Raw genomic sequence first — 23,581 nt, 5'->3', positions numbered from 1 at the left:
AAGCATTATGTTAAAACCAAAATTTAAGTCAATAACTCAATTGTTTATAACTTTATTGAAGGTTCCATTTAAGTCATTGTACAAAACACAGTTGCAATACGAAATAGTTTGTAGTCCCATTTCGCTACACAAGAAAAAACTCAAACAATAATATATCTTAACCCGTTTTGCTCAGCTGGTTTACATTTACTTCACATTTACTTTGGCAATATCGTGTCTTCACTGCGCACATGCAGTGTTCCTGTTGACACCATATTCTGAAGCCCTGTAAGTCATTGTGGTGTTGATGTTGAAAGTGGAATTATGGCAAGAATGTGATGTTCCTGGGCACACTGCACTTGGCTGCTTGTCTTGGTGGTGGTCTGAGGCTGCTTAATAGTGGCGCTCTGGTTCTGGAAGAACACTGAGCTTCTGGATTGATGAAATATCCCAGAGATCCAGCATCTGAGCGCCTTGAATTCATTACACATGTCCTCAAGTATCCCCGGTTTAACCCTGTGATCAAGTGCCGCCCCTTGATCACCCATGGTGAGACATACCACACAAAATCCCTCTTCTGTCTCCTGGGGGGGTGTTGTTGAGTGTGTGAGCCACGAGAGACTCTTGAAAATAGATAAATAACGTTGATAAGAGTTTAACTGAAGGGAACTTTGAGGGGTCTTATAGAGAGGCTTCATGGCTGTTTGGTGTAGAGAAAGCTCACATGTGGTCTTTAGAGAATTCATTACTTTTGGGGTTTTATTGATCTGACTTCTGACCTGCCAAAGCCCTTCTTTGAGAGGAATAAATGGTTTAACATGAAGTAGACAAAGAAGTTCAAGAAAATATGTAGCCTCGTTAAAGTCAGGAATCAATTTCTGTCAACAAAAGCCCTTCACCACACAACCACAAACCTGCTGTTCCTCCATCATAGACAATAATAAGCACTTCATAATTCAGCAACAAGCATGCAATCTGAAGTGACATGTTATTTTCTCCTTGCTCGTTTTTTCCTGGATTGCGATCAATGATTTTTTCTTCTTCTGTTTTTTAGGAAATCACATGAACTCAATGATGAGGATCGTGATGTGACGTGCTTGTTATTTAAAGCAAGAACTTTCCATCTATCCATTTTCACACCATATGTTGTACGTACATGACTAACTGGAAAACAACCATCTTTTATTAGACTATAAATGTGGTTGCTAACAATTGTAAATAATGACCATGATTCGATGTAGTCTAGTCTGCCAGCACATACTCTCCTCACCAGTCGTCCCCCGCTGGTCTCTGCAGTCTGCACTTAGCGCTGCTCCTTCCTCATGTCTGTCACTCAGCATGAGACATCAATATACAGAGTGTAGGATGAGCAGGTCAAAGGTTAGGAACTCAGTGGTGCGGGGCCTTCTCCACAAAGATACGTTTACAATCATAAGGCATGTGTGAGTGGTAGTTAGCAGTGGATAGGCACACTAAGAGCGCACGAGATGAGGCGTGATCACTGTGCGCTTGTGTGTATCCTTCGTCTGCCAGACCCCACTGCGCTGTGTGGTATCGACATCAGAGAGAAGTTCAGCTTCTCTCAGTTAGATTTACAGACATGACACAGACGTCAGACGACTTTTGTGCTGTGTACAAGATCTCTGGGCTTCGACTGGCTCACGTGTGACACATCATGAGCACGTGTGAGCTGGTGTTTGGTCCTTCATTTGGCATTCTCCCTGCAGTTTCCACAAGTGATGACTATATATCCTCTCATATTATTTATTTCATGTGCTTTGGATAGAAATAGCGTGCTGTATGTTAAATCATGTGTGTCGTGTTAACGAATCATTGGTTTTGTATAGACTATGTTGTGTCTCTGCACATTACGCAGAGACATGATTACACTCAGGCGCGAACAGACAGCTTGACAACTCAAAACACTGATGCATACAGAGCTGCCAATAATCATCAGCGGCAGCATGCTGTTTTAGGGATTAATATAGCGGTGGGAGTCATGGCGTGCGCGACATTCATTTGCGGAAAGCGCCGTCACTCACTTTGCAAGTGCCCAAGCCACAAGCATCCCTGAGTTACATAACAGTCCTTTTGTGTAGGCGCAGACTTCCATGTGTTTTTTTTGTCTCAGGTCCTGACAGCCACACAGATGGACAATAAAATGAGGTTCCAATATCCTGACAGGATTCTCTCAGGCGGAATCTTCACAGACCGATAGAAGGGAGACTTGATCTGTGTGAGTGCATTTCCAGGTTTTAAAATGAAAAATACTCTGAAGGGAATGGGTTCTGGTGTGTGCCAGACTCATGCTGGGTATGTCTACTGTCCATAGATTATTCAGGCAGCAATAAAGGACCGACCGTACATATATAAGTTAAAAAAAAAAATTAAAAAAAGTTAGACTACATTGATGATGGTTTTGAGGAAGGACAAATTGAACCATTAAAATACATTTTTCAAAACGCATGTTTCATTAGATACATTTACAGTAGTCCTGTAGTGGTCTTCAAATTAGATAAAACGTAGTGGAAAATGTCTGAAATCAAAGGATTCACTACATCTTAAAAAAGCTGAATGAATAGAAATGAAAACTTCCATCATCAGTGCATGATTGGTGTGACGCAGCAAAAAATGTGCTTGTCTGAAGTTCAAAGTGCACGGTGGTCTTCAGAACCAGGCAGAGAAGCCATGCTTTTCCTTCTCCACCCATATGCTGTCAATCACCTTCCCATACTGGAACACAAGAAAGTCTTTGTTAAGACTTGAGGCAATACTCTTTGAGCTTTAGATGTATTATTTCACCTTTGCTCTGCTTGTGTGCACGTTGTTCAATGTATGCTCACCTGGTCATCGGAGACCTGCTCCAAGTACAGGTGGGTGGCATTGACTACTTGCATGCGGGTGTAGCCGTAGTCCATGCTGCGGAAAGCACTCCACTCTTTGGGGTTTGGATTGAACCTGTCGGTCTTCTCTCTGCAGCCCTGCAGAGAGAAGATCGACAGGTTCAAGTTAGTGATGAGGCGCATGCATTTCTCCAGCTCTGTCCACGAAGCCCTGTATGACATTCAGTACTGCGGCTGAGCCTCGGTGTGAGTCTGGCCACATTTTGATATGCCGATGACTAATCCCTCTGGTTGGATGATGAAGCACGCACCGCTCACCACATCAGAAAACACTTAACCAGAGGACCAGCTGGTACTAAACACATGTGGCAGACCAACTGCTGCACAGACAGGACTGTGAACAGTACATTACATTGTTGTTATATACTGTATGTTGCTGTCAAATTTATGCATTGATTTGTGTGGAAAAACATTAACGGCGATGCAGTGATGTGAAAGTACTTACAGCAGAGCCTGTTATGATGTGTACTGGAGCTTTTGGGTTCACATAAGGCTGCTCTTTGCTCCCATTGTACACCTAAAGAGAAAAAACATAACAAGTCTCCTTCACTGATCCAAAACAAAGGCTATATATGTAAGCATGTGGGGAATTACGAATTCAGGTGCTGACCTTGTCCCCATAGACAGGCCAAAGTCTCTCATATGTGTGCTCATGTGCCCACAACTCCACATCCACGCCTGTGAAAAACATGTGAGGATAGTCAGCAATCTTCCACGGAAAGAAAATAACTGCCCGGCTCATTTTTGCTTTCACATTTTGTTGTGCAATCTACTGCTCCTCGGATCCTCTGCGATTTCTCAGCGATCTTAACAAAAGCTTAAAATCGTTCAACGTTCCACCACCACAAGTTAAATAATTAAATGCAATAAACAAAAGCCGGGGGAATAAAATACAGGAAAAACAGTTGCAAATGGGCTGTTGGGATATCAGCCAGACCAAAGGCCTGCTTTTTTAATAAAGAATGTTTGGATTGCTTTGCACTCTGCAACTGTTAGGACATTAGTCTGTCTGAGCTTGCACATGTGTACTCTTAAACACCCATTAGCAGCACACAGCTGGTTGTCAAATAGAGAGCATACCATAGCGGTAAAATAGATCCTCTAGACCTGGAGCTGGCGGTTCAGTGTCACTCCGTCCCAGTCGGACCTGAAATAGAACAGAGAGGAAAGATGTCAGCATGAACTGGCATTAGCGTATGAAACACTACCTGCTACCTGAAAGCACTACCTGATAGAGCCCCATCACGCATGTGCCAGCCACAGTGTAAACAGTACCAAGTGCAGAGAGAAGTAAGTCTGAGTGGAAAGTATTTGGGCCAAATCACAGTGATTATGACAGCATGCGTAAACTGGCTAATGAGCTGAGATTTGAACTGGCCAGCCGGCAACACAGACATGCTACCAGGGGAAATTAAAGTGTTAGGCAATTCAGTAGAAAACAAATCCTACAAATATCTTAATGATGATAAAAATAAAACCTTTACCAACACGGATGTGACGCTCTCTGAAAAAGTGTTTTGAAGTCAATTTTGAAATGTTTATGATGATGATATAATTTATTGGAGTCGTAATACCAAAACATCCATGGTTACATTTTGGTCATAAAATGTCTGCCATCAGGAATGCAGCAAAGTCATAAGAAAAGGAATTTCCAAACTTGAGACCAAGTGGTAGCCTCCTGCTTTACGCAGCGCTTTTCTGTACTTCCTGTTTCTCTTAGAACACGACCTGTCGGTGAGAGTTTACCTCATCACCTTTACACCGATACTCAGGCAGTGTGATGGAATCAGTAGCTTGGGTTACAATATAGGTACATAAGGAAAAGTGTATGCATTCATATTGTTGTTGCAATGTGTGTTAATGCAGTAGCGGACAGGAAGTAAACTTGGACCAAAGCCGCTTCCCGAGCAACAGGATGGCAACGAAGACTTCTCTAGGATTCTATGGTTTACACACGTAGGAGTCAAACTGAGTGCAGTCGTCCTGGTCGTCATCGGAGCAGTACATGGGTCTGTGTCCCATGGTGAGGATCCATGGACGCACTGCTCGGTTCTCCGGCTTGTTGGCCTCCTAGGTTGGGAGAAGGAAGTGGTGAAAACATGCACCCGTCATCGCGTGCCACACTGGGATCGGAAGATCATTTTGTGTTGGAACAGAAAAGTGGAATCAGTAGATTTATAATAGAGGGGGAAAAAAGCATGTCACTACTACCACCACACTATAATGAAAAGAAGAGGCAGAGAGCAAGTGTGAAAACAAAGGAGAACCATTAGCCATCATCTACACGGGTAACTGATGTGGTCATTAACCTCCAGGTCTTTCATCAGCCACTCGTACTGCTTGAAGATCAGCTCCTGGCCGAAATCGAGATAGAAATAAACCTCCGTGGAGAGGGAGATGATGTGCGCTGACCCAAGGTTCCAGCTGCGGGCACACATCATTAAAATGATACACAGCCTCAACCCAGTAGAGAAAGCATGCTGAAAGTCACATGATAAGCAGGAACAGGCCTCACTCTAAAACGCCAGGCAAGTGTGAAAAATACTCTCAAATCCAGGCAATGCTTCGTCTCTGACATTTTGCTGCGGAATGTAGTGCCGGATCCACTTTAGGGAATAACCTCTTTGCAGTGATGTGAGTGCTTACGTGTTCATCCTGCAGGGTCAATGGAAACGCATGTGTTCTGTACATGTGTGCTACATACATGTTATGAACTGAACAGTTTCCAGTAGCAATCGTGAGATTTCAGATCGCCTCCCCTTGTTCCTAACCGGCTCTCATCCAGCAGACCTGTCTGCGCCTAGGGACTGATCAGTGGGCAGCTGGTCTGTGGGCTAGCAAGGTATTATCTTACTGTCTGAGAGGAGGAGGTCTGTAGTGGACTATGAGTCACTTAGTTAGATGTATAGCTCCTTTGTATAGTCCCCACGTCCCTGAGATAGGAGAGCGCTCCTCTGAGCTGCCTCTTACAGCTCATTAATGCTTATTGAAATGCAGTAGGAGATTTGGTAAACCTTCCCGTGATACAGGTTGGAAAATAAATGATTTCTGAAAAATGTCACCTTAACGAAAGCAACAAAAGTCACATATTGTGTTATTCCATAAAGCCAACGTATTCTGTTGTCCCTTACCTGTACCACAGGCTCTCAGTCTGGCCTGGCATGGTGAAGCGATTCCTGTAGTTGGAGAAGTTACTGCAAACAAACGAGGTAAGAAGAAAGTTAGACGGACTGATCTTACAATCTAGGTCTCTTATTTTGTGGCACAAACACAGTTTTTAGCTTTGCTATGAAATATAATCAACCAGCAAGTCTTGAAGTCACTGCCTAGTTTTGGTGCAATGTCACTGTTTTGTATTAATTTCAAACCGAGTATAAGAATCTGGGTGGTAAATCATCGGATAAAGATGACCATTGAGCTTTGGTGGTGACATCTGCCTAAAACTTCAGCTATTCTGAGAAAACGTACAATTTTCTGTCGCCGACATATCAGTGGCTGTAGAAAAACATGGACGTAGATGACCTCACCCTATAGGTTTCTGATAGGAGGTTTGGAAGCTTAGGACCACGGGCAGATAATCAAACTTGGGCAACGTGGGGTGGAGCCGAGATGGGTCGAGCAAGTCGGAGCCATCATGGCTGAGCGCACTACATCTGTCAATCAAGAAAAAAAGGCCTCTAAATATACCCCTCTAAAAACCATGACATCCTCTTTAAAGAATGGGATAATTTTAGATCCAGCGGCCATGACAGGAATCACAACTTAACTTTAGCACCAGTGATTCCAGCACCGACATCGTAGTTCCTACTTGATGCAGATACAGTGAGACCGTAATCTCCACAACTAATTCCTAGACTCCGCGCGGCACCAGACAGTGAAATACTCAAAAACATCCAAGAGTGCACAAACACGCACATTAAAGCAGTGCTCTCCTAGTATGACAATTGTAGCACCGTGCAAAGAGAGAAAAACTCTTTGGTGGAAAAGCTCTCCCTTGTGCCAACCCGCCAGTCTCTTTTCACGGTTTTTTATTTCAGCATGAAAGCAGGAGCCAATCTTCTCAACGCTCCATTAACTATGCGGGGTGAGGTGAGAACGATTGTTTTCTTATCTTACATAAGGGGAAAAGCGTCTTAATGTTGGGTTATGGGGTAACTAAAAAAAACAGCAGGGTTAGAAGTCAAAGGCCAGGGACAGGGACACAACAGGAGGATCAGAAGAGACCTTTACTAATATGAATAAATCTAAAACTAATGTGACACAGAGGTCAGGATTAAATGTCTAATGCCGGTGTGATAATCTAGCAGAGGCCAGTTTGTGAGCTGTGGTCTCTCCGGTGTTTATCATACTACTATCAGCGCAAATCAAGTAGCTAAAATTTCACATTTATTTACTTGATTACTCGGAAAGTATTTGAAACGAGCATCATTGCATTTACAACAATGCATCGACTGAAATTCATAGTATATTTTTAATCCAACCCCACAAGCTAAAACAGAGCTGAAATTCTCAGTCATGGTATTGAACCAAACGCAGCCCTAAGATGGGTTCATACTCCCATCTTGTGGCGAGGATGTGTACCAGCAACAATGTACGGTATACTGGGAAAACAGTTCAATCAATTTTGTATCCAGTTAAATAATACACACACAGAGAGTGAAATAACCAGGCCCGCCCTGAGGGAAAGGTTCAGCCTGTCGCCTGCCGGCTTTAAAGTCTCTTGTTTCGCAGCTGTGACGTGGAAGATCTGATACAAACATGATCAACTTATATTTGTTTCATTAATCTGCACTGTGGGATTCCAATCTATCATGCAAGTCTTCAACTGACCCAGCAAGACTCCCCTTTCCCCCATCAAGTCTACCCTTTCAGCATCTGATGAGCTTAATCCAGACCATTACAGACATTAAAGGTCCATCCCAGTCCCTCCAAGGGACCGATGACCCACATGGTGCTTGGTGAACAAACGCAGTCTTGATTGGGGCCTTAGCATCCTCTGTGGATCTACTGCTCTCATCCTGCAGGAATGCTGACTGAACACTTTTGTGGTCAGCAATGTTTCAATTGCATTTTACCCATTAGGTTTTGAGGTTGGAAAGAGAGATGAACAGAGGAGGATAGTGAGAGGGGCACATCAGACAGCGAGGAAGAAAAAGCAGAAGCCAGCTGCTGGGAGTATTTGGATTCTTAACAACACCACAGAGCAAAACACACTTTTACATATAGGAGAGGGAGAGAGGGGAGCTGGATTTCTGGTTATGTAATGCAGAGAGCTCTTTCTTGATATCAGGATGCAGAGCCAAGAAAAAGAGACTACTGCTAATAAAGACCAGACAGTAGTCGCATTTCACATGGCAAGGCCAGGCGAGGAACATCTCTGTATGGCAGCGGCAAGTAAATATTATGGTGCAAGATCAGGCAGCTCTAAACGTTTCAAAATGCATTAAACAGACAACTGACTCCAGCAGATGTGCCGGGAATTTAGGGATACTTTAACTTCTAATCCTCGAGATGAAAAGCATCTGTGGCTTCTGAAAGTTTTGCTCTCTCGACATTTTACACATCTTTAATCATCTTGTGTCATCTTCAACAAAACATCATTGAACTGAATTTTGAAATTGAATTATAGGCTACATGTTTGTTCCCCATGAGGTTGAAAATATAAACCACCCTGAATGATTATTTGCATTGTGGGGCATAATAAAAAAGCTAAAGGGACAAAGACGCAATACAAAAATGTCCTAATGTCAACCAGGCTGGACAATGATTATTTTTATTACCAATAAATCTGAAGAGCAGATCAACATCAAATCGAACAATTAAACAATCCATCTATAAAATGTCATGAAATTGTGAAAAATGCCCAACACAATTTTGAAAGATATTCAATTTACTATCATTTAAGTCAAATGTCCACCCTGGTGCACGATTTATTCTATTGTATTCAAGCATCACATCCTCACTTTTGAGAAGCTCGAACCAGCAGATGTTTAGGTTATTTTTAAATAAAAAAATATTTAAAATTGTTTCAGCTCTAAATTAGTTTTTAAACACTTAAGTTTCTGCAATGTTCTCTCCTCCCTGTCCCGTTTCTCGGTTTGAACATTTCCCAGACAATAAATGTGAGCAATGCGTACAGTGATGATGAGTCACAGACAGCGTCTCTGGGAGCTGAAAATCAGATAGTGAGCTGATGATTTCTCGTCAGATAAAGCTTTATTTTGGGGAGCTTTGCCTAGTTTAGATATTGGTGGTTCTTGACGCCGCTCCAACCTCTAAAGACGAAAATAGCTCCCATCTGTTCAAACGGTACAGTGAGGAGTTTCCAGCAGACCAGTGCGTTCTTTATAGTGGAAAATATGCGTCTCACCAGAAAGGTTGTTTTTCAGGAATCCCCCCCCCCACCACACACACACACACACACACACACACACACACACATAAAATAACATGCACACGCACACAGCATTTACAGTAGCCAGTTCTGAATGCAATTTGTCATGAGGCGTCTGGCAAGCTTCTCTCACCAATATGGACGTACTGCTATTTTTGCCCAAAAACCCATTAATCATACTTTTGCCCCAAAGCAGAATGTGGCATGAAATGTAAACAAAAAGGAAAACATTAGCTACTTGAAAGCAGAAGACAGACAGGAGAGAGTCATACACCTTCCATGTTGTCTCACTGACTATGAATGTCACTGTGAAGAAATAACATTCAGCTGTGGTACCACCGGGACCTCCGTTGCTCCTAAAGTGGGTTTTTTTACGGTGAGGATGGCCTCCGAGCGAGGTGAACGCCGTTACCACGGTTTTGCACTTGCCGGGCTCACGTTACCGCAGTCTTGGAGAGGGAGAGGCGAGCGGGGGGGTATTCAATAGGTTGCAATCTGCAACCACACCACTAGATGCCAGTAAAGCCAACACACTGGCCCTTGAAGACACAATTCTTCACTAAACGTGAGTTCATATACGAATACATCCAAAAAATAAATGTAGAAAAGAGTTTCCACCTACTATGTAGACTCGTGGTTGCCTGGACAGGTCATGTAGGGCACGTAGGCTGCTATGGACTGAATCTGCCTCATGAACTCATCTCCGATCCTGGCATTGTCCTGGAACAGTGAGTGACATGCAGCTGTTAAATATGTCATCAGATTTTCCTGTTTGACAACAATGTTTCATTTTTCTCCATTCACGGACTACTTTGCATGCTCTATTTTCCAGACAGCTGCAGAAATGTATAACCCATAGAAATAAAAGGTTATGGTGACAACCATAAAGTGCTGACAGGAAGAGAGGAAGCATTAAGTTGTTAAATATGACTCATTCATTTAGGCCCTCTACCCTTTATTACGTTATTACATTATTACTTTATTACGTTACTACTACTGCAAAACCTCACCTCAGTGAGTCGGGGACTTGCCAAAAGTCAGTTTAGTTTATATGCAAGTTAGTCCGCGATCACAAAGGCAACGCCACATAAAATAGGCCTCCACTCTAACCTTCCTGCAACTTTGATCTGACTGGGATCCATTCTGTCCATTCTACTCCTCTCTATGGTTCTATGGTAGAGTCTATCAAACAAACCTGACTGAAATCAGAGGCATGTTTGTCTTAGATGTGCCAACACTGGCAATTCAACTTTTAAAAACACATTGCGGTTACCGGCTGTAATGATGGCTTTCACCTGCCACAAACATTAATGACCTTTCAGACTAAATTCTCTCTCTCTCTGTTCTTCTATTTATATAATATCAGTAAAGCCACAGGATTTACTTGCACATTCCAGGCTAAAAAGCACAGCTTGGAAGAATTATGGTTATTAATGTGTGCGGTAGTCTGCTGATTGGATTGAGCATTTTCCCCCATTTGAAAAAGATGCATGAATAATGCAAGAACTAATTTTTAGGGAAAATGATATGCGTCCAACACAAATGGATGGTAAATATCACAGATGACAGTTGGGAGGGTTTCAATTGAGAAAATATATTATTGAGACTACTTGAGATTTTGAATGACGCTTATTTTAGTTAAGAAATACTTGGGCGACATGAACCTGACGCTGGTCTTTCACCGCAGGCTTAAGGCATTTCAGGGTAATGCTAATCATAAGCCGTGTGTCTCAACCACAGCTGAGAGCCTTCATATCCACTCAAAATAAACAGTGGTGAGTCTTGAGATGGGGCAGTGGAGAAAGGTAAAGTTGCTTATCTCATCCGTTATTGCGGAATTAAAGGAATAGAGGAGTGGCTTTAAGAATATACGCTATTGATGAGAGAATTTTGCCTATCAGTTACCTTTACCGGGCACAATTGTGATGAGAGTTTAAGATATTGAAAAGACAAAAAGAGTAAAATACCTCATGCATATCGTAGGCAAAGTCACCTGTAAAACACAAAATAATCCATGAATGAAAGAGTTTTGTAGGACGATTGCTCTCCCGCAGTAACAACAATAGGTATATCTGTGGTGCACTGTCCCAAAATGTTGCGCTTACATCTTTCTCATAGGAATAATGCAGAGTTGGATTAAATCAATTCTGCTCTCTATGTATGTACGCTGTATCTGTGGATTAGTAATACCTAAGACAGTTGATAAAACAATGTCTTTTTGCTGCTTTATACATGCAAATAGTTGCAATATTTGTCTCAGTGTAGCGCTTACCAATGTGCAGGATGGCATCGTACATGCCAAGCTGCGTCTCCTTTTGCAGTCGAGCCAGAGACTGAGGGTTCTCGTTGCCCATGTCCCCGTACAGAGCAAATCTGGGACTGAAGCTCGTGCTGTCGTTCAGAGCAGTGAAGGAGAACACTTCGCTCCAGCCCTCATCACTCCCACAGTGGTAGACTGAAATCACAGGTTGAGAAAAACTTTCCAAGATGACTTATGCTGTGAGAAACAGTCCGTAGTATGAAAGCTCCACACACCGTAGGTAGCAGCAGGTTTGAGGTCCGTGAGAGTGACCCTGTGGATGTACATCTTTCTCTTCTCCTTGCCCGAGTCCACAAACAGAGTAGCGCCCCCTTTGGCGATCATCTCAAAAAGCCGACCTCCCAGAAGACCGTACTCCACCTTGCTCTCGGTCTCATTGAAGGTGGTCCAGGTCACCGCCATGGAACCTGGCGCTCCTGTGAAGAAAAGCCCAATTATTGGAATCGTGATGTAGATTGATCTGACAGGACGACTGGATTCCTTTACGGATGCATCTATGAAAGCCAAGAGAAGCTGATGAAAAACCAGACTTTGCACAAGAGTTGCGCTTTTGATCTTGCCGCTGGCAAGATATAACCATCAAGAAAGCGGATTATTCATTTCATCACGACATCCACGCATTTAATGACTACCACGTTTCCCCTACATGAGGAATGAACGAAAGAACATTCACGCCGCATGGACTCTGTGTGAACCAAGGGTAACATCAGCTACTCTATATGTACGGCAGTTAAGGCAATTATCTGGTGCCTTTAACCTAAATGACTTACATTGAGTGCACAGGTAGAGCTTCAGAGCAACAGGGAACTTCAGCAGGTTAAATACACCCATAAAAAAATGTTTTAAGGCCTTCAGCCATTACATTAACTGTATTGCATGAAACAGAGATTTAAAAAAATATAAATTCAAGAGGAGTGAACAGTAACAAAACTTTCAGCAGCCCAAATGTACCAGTGCTTTCAGTCATTATTATATTACTGAGTGATTTGTACAAAACAAATCTGCAAACCTGGATACTGGTTTGTGCTACAAAGCAGGACATTGTATGCCTACATGAAAAGGCATACGACTGATGGAAACAGTTCCAACACTTACCTGGATAGGAGAGGTGCACTTGCTCTGGCTGGGTCCAAATGGGAGGAACACCAAGGACCAACAGGGGCGCAAGGCTCAGCAGGAGACAGGCAGTATGAAGAGGCACCATTTTAATCAACACTGGCCTGCTGGAACAACGACCTGTTTGAAGTAGCAACACACACGCACACACACGCACACACACAGAAAGTAAAACAATCTTGTCCCTGTAATCACATGATGTTAAAAGCTATCATGCAAAACATCATGTGACACTGAGCCTATTGATACAATTGTGCACACGCACACACACACATATACACACAGGTTTCTGATGACGATGACCTCTGAATCAGTGAACCCGAATGATAAGACTGCAGAACTGAAAGCGCAGAGTCAGCGAGAGCAGCTTAGACAGAGGTGATGTGTCAACAAAAGCAGCTGATGTTTTTCATTGTGCATTCAGGGAAGTGAGCTCAGGTACAGCGGAGATTATCTCACAAGCCGCAGCTTGACGTCGATCGATAAAGTGCTCCTACGCCTCACTGATCGGAGGAAAGGCACTGCCAGTCATGGCTAATGCAAGAAAATGCACGCTCATTTGAGCCAAAACACTATACCAGCTGATCTCATTCAACAGCTACTCTGCCGGCTGCCTCTCCAGTTGAATGTGTCCTTCAGTGGTATGAGATCAGCTGAAACCACACATCTAGACCCACGCTATAACGAAACGCTTGGATTTGAAATGTGCAGCATTAATATGCCACCAGTCGCTAGAGGGTGCCCTGCACAGACTGCAGCATGAATAGGATGCATTATTCTCCGATGCAGGGCGGTTTGGGGAGTTCAAATGGGATGTTAACTGGTTGGCAGTAGCCTAAAAGAATCAAAGAGAAGGTTGAACTGTGTTGTCTCTGCATGGCGATGGAAAAGAAGGTGAGTGGCGTTGACTTTGCGCCGTTCAGGATACACGAGGCTCTTTGGTTCACGTGCTGGAGCAGTTGTATTTAGCTGTGAAGGTTCCGAGACCGCTAGCTAGTTAAACCGTGCTTTTCTATTCAACGTTAGCATTGGCTTAATGCTACCAATTCTTACCGCTGTTGTTAACTTTAAGTTAGCGTTACGCATAACGTTACAAGCCTTTGTTGTGTTGTCTTTCGACGACACGTACAGTTTACATATACTGAGTGAGGCGCAAACACAGCCTGGCCCCAATACGTACGCTAAATGTTGAATTACTAACTAAAACACTCACAACAGTACGCAGCTGTTGGCCCGGGAGCAGTTCCTGACTACGTCATTCCACAGAAGAACACTTTGCCCAAGTGGCTTGTGGGAAATTGTGTTTTGATAGGTTTTTTAGCCTGGAGAGCCTGCAGGATGACAACTTTATTTATTTTTTAAACAACTAAAGAAAAAACTAAATGCAAAATGATTACTGGGAACAATGGTTTAGATAAACTAACCATATTGTGATTATTGTATTGGGTTCACTTAACCACTGCGCGTGTACTTTAATTAGGTCAAACTGATTTTGGCTTCTTTTTCTCTAGATATAATGGACTCCAACAGTGAGGATGGAGAGTACCAACATCTTGAACATTACTTACAACAGGATGCAGCCCAGTACAGAGTGACCTATCCTCGTGGGAGAGACACACAAGATGTGAGCTGGAAGACACATTATAATACACAGATGTATGAATGTATGCTTGGACCCCTTTTGCTGCTTATAATTGAGTTATTTGTCACTATGCCAAATGTATTTTCATATGCAGATGGATTCTGATCAAAAAGAGGAGTTCAACATAAAGAAGTAGGTAATTTCATGTGTTGTGGCTACATTACAGCAAATGCATGATGTGGGTTGGGTTTCAAATGAATGTTTGAACATTTCACCTTGCCCAGGTATCCAGTAAGTCGCTCTGGCAACAACCCAGGTAGAGTGAAGCGGGTAGTGTCCTGTAAGAGGAAGACCCATCATCTGACGGTGACTCGGAGGAAGCAGCTCGGGATTGGGAAAATGTATGATGCTGCAAACAAGGAGAATGAGATGAAGTGCATGCCGGACATGGACTCCTGTGAGTTCCCACTAAAAAACAATAATAACCCCAAGACTGGGACAACTGGTACTGAACAAGCCGACTACTGTTCACTCACTGAGGTCAGAAGCACTATCACAGCTCAGACTATATTTCTGTCTCTTGTGTTGTTGTTTTTTAATGAATAACTGTGTGTGATATTCTGAACCAAACAATGTGTTTCAGCTCACAAGGGATCACAGCACAATGACTGATGTGCTCTTTGGAAGAAATCTGAGACTAAAAGTATCTCTAACATTGTGGCGGAGAAATGTTGGCGAGCTGTTGACCTACTTTCTGAGGTACGCTAGGTGTAGTGTGTTTCAGAAATGTGACGCACAGTATTTTTGCTAGAATTTGAAAAGCACTTCACTGCTTTTGTACAGGATCGAAGACATTGCCGTGTTTGTTGATTTCCTCCCACTGATCAGCAAAAGGTGAGTGATTGGAAATTTGCAAGCGTCTGAGCGACATTGTCTACAAGTAGAGTAAATGTTCATTTGATTACTTTCTCTGCAGCATTGATGAGGACTCTACCAGGGTCACCATTGGTGGTTGTGTTGATCTCTTTCCTTTAGTTAGGAAGGTCCTCACCAATCCATATGAAGAGTACGTATACCTGCTGCAATGTAATGTTTTGTTTTTGCACCGCAGTTTAATTACTATAGAATAACATGTATTGTGCACATCGAGGAACAGTCAGTATGTGAAAGGATAATTACAAAGTATTGCCTTTTTTATTCTCACAGGTATCTTATAGTTGGTTTAAAGTGGATACATTCAGTTTTGAAAAACTGGTGGGGGGACCTGGAGACAAGCGGCTACAGTGGATCAACTAAACATCCGATGGATAAGTAAGTGTTGTTTCATGAGCTGTATGATACTCCAGACAGATGAATACTGCATGTATTTAATTGAAGTTGTCTTGTCACAGTCAACCAAATATAAATGCATACAGTGTGGCTTAATTCTTGGCAGAATTTGCCTCTGTTTTATTATTTGGCCCAATGGGTAGATCAGTATACACAGCCCTTGTGGTAAATAAAGTATTTATTCAACTTTGTTACAGAAATTTCCAGGCCTTTAATCAGCAGTTAGCAGAGTTATGGCATCAGGAACCTTTTCTAAAATCTGTTCCCGGACCTGCTGGAGACTTGGCAAAGGTCAGTGCTGCATGTATGAATAAAATCATTACCACTGTCATGGTTGGTTTTGCATTTTCTCATTTTTCTCCCTCAGGTCATTGACTCCTTCCTGTCTCAACTTACCTGACTTCAACAAAGAGCCACATGACGGGTCTTTCTCTGGTGGCAGCTTCCCACAAGTGCATTGAATCCTTAGTAAAGTCCTTGGATTAGAGCTGCTGTTTTTTCCACGGAGGAGTGGGCTATAGCTTGTACTTACCTGTCCTGGGGGTATATCTGTAGATCATGATGTATTTTTGGGCTGGCAGATAAACTTGAATTGTAGAAATACTGAGTGTGCAATATAAATGTTATCGTGTGGCAAATTTGACTTGATTGTCTTTTCATGGAATGATATTTTAGGGTGTTTGGTGTAATTATGTCACATAAACTTAGAGGCTTCCGTGTGTGGCTAATATCTTTCATTGCACCACTGATGATGAATAAAGTTTTTATTTCCAATTTTGAAGTTTGTGGTTGATATTTATATGTGTTCTTCTGCAGCACCAATATGTTTCCAAACTGTTCGTGCTGTACTTTAACCAAACACTGGGCTTCACCTCAAATTAAAGTACAGTTAAATAAACTCCCGGATCGGCAGCAACACATTTCAGTTGATCCCCCTACAATTCAGTCTCATCTGGACTTTAGCCTCATTCAGTCTTGACGTGATTTAGGTAAGTCAGAGATATGGACAGAGCTCCATTTACTTGAGGGTTTATCTCACTTGACACAGATAAGTGGCTGGTTGGTGTCTGCCATTGAGAACCTGAGGCTGAAGTCCAGCTGTGACTGGGCAGGAGAAGGCTGCGTGAAAGGACCTGGCATTCAGTGAACTCTCAGCAGTAGATAGCCCTGTTCGCATTCAGGTGCTTTTCATTCAGAAAGTGTAGATAACTACAGTCGGCGCGTACCGATATCTCTCCACTGCAGGCTCATACAGGGGTCTTCACTCGAGGTAACACTTTCTTTAGTACAGTAAGGTTGTGTGTGTTGTTTATAACGTCCACTAAATTCAGTATTCTGTATCATTAACTAAACACTTGTTGTCTGACGACAAAGGAAAGTGAAGGATGGCGTGTGTGATGTGTTGGCTGCCAGCGGCGGCCCTGCTGCTGCTCAGTGGGACTGGAGGTGACATGGAGCATCTCCAAGCTGAGAACCTGAAGCTCCTTCTCCCAGATGAGCACAACTTGGTCCTGAACCGTGGGGTGAGAGGTATGTAGCGTGACTTTCACTTTCATTTGGACTTTTTGCTTGATTTGCTTGTTTGACCTCAATAATCTGTCGTGCCCACAATTCCTGTGATTGCTTTAACATTTTTGAATGATCTTTATCTCAGATTATCAGTGTGGATTCCCCTGTGGGTCAAATTCCAGCCCGTAGACTAAAATTGCTCAGTGACTCATTCATGACACGTGTTAGAGTCCAACCCCTGAAGTGATTTGTGTATTTTAGTGAGACAGTTTGTCCGACAAGCAGATGTAACAGTTTCACAATTGATCAAGGTTTAAATTGTTTACCTGGGAGACATTGAGAAACAGTGTTGGTGCGCTGTTGCCATCAATGTAATGACTCTTTCCTGGCATTGCTGTTTACCACAAGGCTCCCCACTGGGAGCGCTAAAGTTGGATGTTTTCAAATTGTGCACAGAGTGGGAGCAAATCAATAGTTTAACATTTGGTTTTTCATTTTCTTGCAGAGAGTGATTTCCTGTCATTTAACTCTTGACAGGAAAGCGAAATGTCAAATTATTCCTTTACATGAGAAAGGATGTAGTTGTGATTTCATGTCTGCGTAATTAAACATTAAAATACTTTCCCTTGTACTGCTGTAATGTATCTGGACATATCTCCCCCACAGTTCGGCCTGACATGTTTATTTACCCAACAGTGCTGCCCAGAGACTGCCATGAAATGCTGATGACGTCTTCGGGCCAGGCCAGAGACGGAGTGTACCTGATCAAACCAGCTGACTCCCCCATCGTGGCCTACTGTGCTATGCAGGAGGGAGGCTGGACCGTGGTCCAGCATATCACCGTCAATAGCAGCGTGAATTTTGATCGTACCTGGGCTGAATACAAGGATGGCTTTGGGGCTGTAACCGGTGATCACTGGCTCGGGAACGAATACCTTCATCAGCTCACCCTCGGCCCCGGGCGCTTTAAACTGGGAGTAAAGCTGGTGGACCGAGACGCCATCACGAAGACGGGGGAGTATGATCCGTTCTTGGTGGAGGATGAATCGTCAGCATACAGGCTGAGGCTGGGGTTGTTCCAGGGCACAGCTGTAGACGCTCTGACCCTGGACACAGAGAACTACCTGCATGACAACCAGAGATTCACCACTAAAGACAGAGACAATGACAACTACTTCCAAAATTGTGCTAAACTGGAGTTTAAGGGGGTGCCGGGAGGAGGTTGGTGGTACGACGCCTGTGCTGGTGCCAACCTCAATCGCAGGAATGTCATCTACTGGCAGAAGGACTGCAACAAGGAGCGACTGTGCAAGTACGCATGGATGATGGTGAAACCCACGGACACAGTGAAAGTGATTCAAAGTAAAGACTGCAAGAAGGATGAGCTATAAGGACACAGGATTTGTGACATGGATTTGGCAACTACTGAGGGACGAAAGTTTAGTTTTCTTTGCAACAAACGCATCAAAAAGCTGCATCACTCAGTTTCTCTGGACATTCAATTCACCACATTTTATTCAGAAATGCATGGACATGATCACAAAATACTGAGAACAAGAAAATGAATCACAAACTTGGAACACAGTATAAAGATGCAGTCAGGTTTTAGCTCTAGCTTTGTCTCCACCGATCACCATGTTGTTAATACATGAAGGTGTATTGGTGTCTGATGCCTGGTGAGCCGGCCTCCCGCGTTGGCCCTGCTGATGCGCCCCCCCACCCCTCCTCTCTACCTCCTTCTGTTTCATGGATTGGAGTTCCATTCATACATTGTAATATTCATGTAATGTGTTTATGTAACTTTGTAAATGCTGTTCATTCTGTACACATGGCATCTACTGCATCTGTCCATCCGGGGAGAGGGATCCTCCTCTATTGCTCTCCTGAAGGTTTCTTCCCTTTTTTCCCTGTCAAAGGTTATTTTTGGGGAGTTTTTCTTGATCCGATGTGAGGTCCTGGGACAGGGATGTCGTATGTGTACAGATTGTAAAGCCCTCTGAGGCAAATTTGTAATTTGTGATATTGGTCTATACAAAATAAACTGAAAAAATTGAAGCAAAGCAACTCATCATTCTCCAAATTGCAAGTGCAGATTTCTTTATTTTCACAGTTACATAAAAAAGTGTTTCATGACTTTATAGCTTATGACGCATGTAAAATAGCTCCCATCCAATACTGACACAAAGAAACATTTCACAAACATGTTATTTGCCACAGTACATTACAAGTTTGCCAGAAATACAATGAAGATATGATGGCATATTGATTTAGCAACAGATATTCAGAGAAAAACAATACTATATTTCAATGCTTATTGAAAATGAAAAGATCCTGAGGATGAAAACTAATAAACTTATCATAAACACAATGCACTCGTGAATCCTCCAGAATGTTTGTAAACACTGACATTGTTTAGCAAGTTTGTGACGTGTATTTTGAGTAAAATAATTATTTTATTTTGTAAAGGTTGTGGGCTGCACTAGAAGCGTTCAGTAATATTTGTAATTTAATTTATGTTGAGATTTTGCAGGACAGAAAATGCAGCAGATAAAATGTGAAACAATAAAGCTGAAGCTATATTCCCTCATCTGACGAATGGCACATGTGAAAAGGCTTTAATTACCATCAAGTTACAATCTTGACTTAGCAAGCAGGTTCTGACATCAGGACGACATGTATTAGCCCTTTAAAACAAAACACCAATTCCAAAATGCGCAATCTCAATACAAACACAATACCTACAGAATAAAACTGCATGTGTTATGACAGTTTGGGTGTAAGAGCATTAGTTCAGGGGAGGATACTGGCTTTAAAAAGAAAAATCAATATACAGTCTAAATTATTAGATTGGAGCAATTTTATCACACTCAAGATCTCAAACTGTGCATCTTGATACAAATAAAGTACAATATCAAATATTAAGAGCCTCCTTTTGAGGGGGAAATACTGGCATTTTTTTATATTTTAGAATATATTTACAGTGTCACTGATTATGTTGGGACACTTGTTTAATGTTTTTCCATTTCCAAAGTTGGAGCAGTAATTAGATTCTGTGGCAGACCAAGTAATTAATGAGCAACTTAATTGAACATTGAAAATTGAACCAGCCCCTGGATATAATATTCTTACTTTTAATACTGTGTCGAATGCAAGTTCATAAAGCTAAGATTATTAGTACAAACATATAATTTACACACATACACCATCTTTAAAAAAAATAATTGTTCATGTCTACTTGGAGCTAACCACAGGGTTTTGTCCATACCAGTAAAGCTTCTCCTCAATCCTTTTCTTCTTCCACTGACAAAGTAAGAGCATACGGAAGGTCTTTTGGAAAGTCTTGTTACAAAGGGCGTAGCACATGGGGTTGACCGTGCTGTTGACGTAGCAGAGCCAGTAGCCCAGATGCCAGAGTGAGAGGGGAATGCAGTCTGAGCAGAAGGTGGAAATAAGCACCATGATGTTATAAGGTGTCCATGTTAGGATGAAGGCCAGCAAGATGGCACTGAGAGTCTGAGCTGCCTTCCTCTCCTTGATCAGCACCATCCTCTTCCTCTTGGTGATCTGGTTCTTCAGCGTGGCGTCTATGGGCTTAGATGTCGAGGAGGTGGACGGGACGCTCATGGACTCGGCGGAGGAGAACGTCGACGACGCCATTTTGGTGTCTCCGTTTTTGCTATGGTGCTCCACGTGAGCGTCTTTGGCCACAGGCTTGAACTTGTAGGACACACACTTGCCGATCTTCTGAGAGTTGCTTTTGGCTGGCGTCTGGAAGAAGCTATCCTCTTCATAGCTGCTGAGCTGCTCGCTCTCACTGCCCACTCCACCCTTGATGGTCTCACAAGCCTGGTTCCTGAAGGAGGGCTGGAAGACCCCCGGAGACACAGGCCTGTCCTCATCCTCGGACGAGGCATAACTGTTGAAGGTGGTCAGCTGACCAGCTTTGGACCACTCGTCATTGGTGGTGGCTGCGGATTTGGCCGCATTGCTTCTGCTGGAGGAGGACCAAGAAGCTTGATTCCTGTCATGTGAAGCCGACCTCAATTTACAGCTAAAACAGGATCTGATAATGGTCTTCTGAGGCGGGGGGACCCCAGTGTGAGTGGGATAGTTAATCCCCTGCAGCTCCGCCAGATCTTTGGTTCTCTTCTCTGTCTCCTTGTAGATTCGACAGTATAGGATAGTCATCACTGATACGGGGATATAAAAGGCAGCAATGGCTGTCCCAAAGGTTATCACAGGCTCAGAAAAAAACTGGATCTGGCATTGCCTCTCAGGGACAGTCCGTTTTCCTACAAAGTATTGCCAGCAGAGAATAGGTGGGGCCCACAGAATAAGAGACACCAGCCAGGCCAAACCAATCATGATCCCAGCTCGTTTGGGAGTCCGCTTGGCTCTGTAGGTCAGAGGCCTGGTGATGGAAAAATATCTGTCAAAACTGATCACTAACAGGTTCATGACCGAGGCGTTACTGGCGACATAGTCAAGCGCCAACCACAGGTCACAGGCGAGGTTCCCTAAGGCCCAGTAGCCCATCAGTATATACGAGGTGTACAGATTCATGGAGAACACACCTATGATGAGGTCAGCAGCTGCCAGACTCAGCAGGTAGTAATTATTCACCGTCTTCAGCTGGCTGTTGACTTTGAAGGAGAGCATCACCAGAACATTCCCCACAATGGTGATGAGGCTGACGATGGCCGACACAGTCCCAATGGTGATCACCTCCCACAGACTGTGGGGGACCAGGTGGATATCCATTGCGCTGGTGTTTACAGTGGAGTTCAGGACACTGTCTCCCTCCATGGTGTCCTTGTGTTTATCAAAATCCAAGCATGACAAGAGTGTTTGTCATTTTCAGAAAGATCTCCTGGTGAGAAAAGAAGGAAAATGTTATTCCTTATCCCTTAAAAGAAAAGTTAGTTTATTCGTAGTCACCAGATGACATCAACTCAGCATGTTGAGCGTCACATATTCACACTTTGCTTGACACTAAAAAGAATATACAAACCTGTGTTTGTCATGCATCCTGAACCGAAGAAAGCCTTCACTTTAGTGGATTATACATACATTTGGTATTGGCATTGTTTTCTCTATTATGTTCCAGTTGCATGTACTGGAAAAGTTTCATTCAGCTTTTGTACATCATGCAGCTCACACAATTAAATCAGGCGAGTACACGCATATGGCGTGTTTTAGCAAATCTCTGCAAACATCTGTGGCACATTTAAAAAATCCAGGTCATTACATAATTGTATTCTCTGCTCTTAATCTTTGCGGTTATATTAATAGAGCGTAAACTCAATTTATAGCTCACTAAGAAGGCCATTTCTTGATGAAAATATGGAGGATAATTCTAGTGTGTAAAATGAAAAATCCTCCAATAAACAAATGATGGTAGGGATTTTGGTTATTTTATAGGTTTACTTGTCCGTCCATTCTGTATACAAACTAATCACTGCACAGAATCATTGGGAGGTGCAGCCCTTACCAGCATGACAATAGTATAGATTGTATAGTCAATCAAATTAATTAATAACGAGGAATTTATTAGTTTTTTCATCAGTCAAATGTGTCAACATAATTTCTCCTGACATACTATAAGAAGAAATAAAGACATGAAATGCGATTTGGATATAAGTGTGAACGCCAACCTTGGTGAACTCTAACGGAGTCAATTCTGTGCATTCAGCCATGAAATTGATGCAGAAGATGCTGTCTGTGCCAAACTTTGAGGTGAGCGAAACATACAAATATGCCTACATTTCAAACTCACTGCCAGCTAACTTGTCAGCCATGCAACAAATTCCCTTTTTCTGCAGTGTAGACTTGTACTTTTTAGAGTTATAACACTAAATTAGGCAAATAAGCAAATATTTTTCTTTGCGAGCAGTCTGTGCAAGTCCCTCATCAAGCTTATGTCCAACTAAGTACATAAATTTATGTTGTCAGCAATTTTCTTAATACGGTTTGGACTTTCTAGTCAACAACTAATCAACACACAATGTGTCTACACTATCAGAGGCATGCGCAGCACTCACAGGTGACTACTCACCCTTTACCAGTAGAGGGCAGCAAACACCCTCCACTTATGGAAACTCACAGAACAAACGTGGTGGTGTGCGTGCACATTTCATCCCGACACATTCCAACCTGGACATGTGTTTGAAACAGAAAGGAGAAATTTCTATAGTTCAATGTCTTGCCTTTCATGACCCACAAATACATGACCATGCCATGTGGTCTTGCTCTTGCCTTAAGAGCTTTTATCAAATGTATTGAAGCAGCATTACATCCTCTTGGTTGGAGTACATTTGTATATGTTAGTGATTATATTCTGTGGGGAAAACACAGATTTGGGTCCATTCTGTCTGTACAGTGTTTGAGTACGAGGCGAGTCTCTGATCCGCGCTATCCGTGGAGACAAGTTCTCACTCCTCTCTTAGGAA

The 23,581-nt window shown here is 42.8% G+C and overlaps 4 protein-coding genes across 6 annotated transcripts; 2 read left to right on the top strand and 2 right to left on the bottom strand.

Moving 5' to 3' along the window:
• Positions 1-22: 22 nt before the first annotated feature.
• Positions 23-13,997, bottom strand: acp7 (acid phosphatase 7, tartrate resistant (putative)). Of its 2 annotated transcripts, none has more exons than XM_034525669.1 (14): positions 13,926-13,997; positions 12,692-12,832; positions 11,812-12,012; positions 11,549-11,731; positions 11,244-11,269; positions 9,899-9,996; positions 6,014-6,076; positions 5,192-5,306; positions 4,839-4,952; positions 3,963-4,029; positions 3,493-3,560; positions 3,328-3,399; positions 2,823-2,960; positions 23-2,712 (listed from the first exon to the last, which is right to left on the bottom strand). In XM_034525669.1, exons 2-14 carry the CDS (start codon positions 12,798-12,800, stop codon positions 2,647-2,649), a joined length of 1,320 nt encoding a protein of 439 aa, XP_034381560.1. In that variant the 5' UTR covers positions 12,801-12,832; positions 13,926-13,997; the 3' UTR covers positions 23-2,646. The 2 variants fall into 2 exon arrangements, with proteins under 2 accessions (XP_034381560.1, XP_034381562.1); XM_034525671.1 differs by lacking the exon at positions 13,926-13,997 and adding an exon at positions 12,996-13,508.
• Positions 13,451-16,397, top strand: LOC117725479 (KATNB1-like protein 1). Of its 2 annotated transcripts, XM_034525672.1 has the most exons (10): positions 13,451-13,606; positions 14,224-14,336; positions 14,449-14,486; positions 14,579-14,834; positions 14,938-15,053; positions 15,138-15,188; positions 15,271-15,360; positions 15,501-15,605; positions 15,821-15,914; positions 15,991-16,397. In XM_034525672.1, the coding sequence occupies exons 2-10, from the start codon at positions 14,229-14,231 to the stop codon at positions 16,021-16,023; spliced, it is 891 nt and encodes a 296-aa protein (XP_034381563.1). In that variant the 5' UTR covers positions 13,451-13,606; positions 14,224-14,228; the 3' UTR covers positions 16,024-16,397. The 2 variants fall into 2 exon arrangements, with proteins under 2 accessions (XP_034381563.1, XP_034381564.1); XM_034525673.1 differs by lacking the exon at positions 15,271-15,360.
• Positions 16,398-17,008: 611 nt separating this feature from the next.
• On the top strand, positions 17,009-18,523 carry zgc:194887 (uncharacterized protein LOC571819 homolog). The gene is made up of 2 exons (XM_034525556.1): positions 17,009-17,153; positions 17,829-18,523. The coding sequence occupies exons 1-2, from the start codon at positions 17,009-17,011 to the stop codon at positions 18,521-18,523; spliced, it is 840 nt and encodes a 279-aa protein (XP_034381447.1).
• A 1,840-nt stretch (positions 18,524-20,363) lies between these two features.
• chrm5a (cholinergic receptor, muscarinic 5a) lies at positions 20,364-21,938 on the bottom strand. The gene has a single exon (XM_034525188.1). The coding sequence runs from the start codon at positions 21,936-21,938 to the stop codon at positions 20,364-20,366; it is 1,575 nt and encodes a 524-aa protein (XP_034381079.1).
• Between the last annotated feature and the right edge of the window lie 1,643 nt (positions 21,939-23,581).

Source organism: Cyclopterus lumpus, chromosome 22 (genome assembly GCF_009769545.1).
Source record: "Cyclopterus lumpus isolate fCycLum1 chromosome 22, fCycLum1.pri, whole genome shotgun sequence".
In the NCBI taxonomy this organism is placed as follows: domain Eukaryota; kingdom Metazoa; phylum Chordata; class Actinopteri; order Perciformes; family Cyclopteridae; genus Cyclopterus; species Cyclopterus lumpus.
This window is presented reverse-complemented; position numbering and strand designations above follow the sequence as displayed.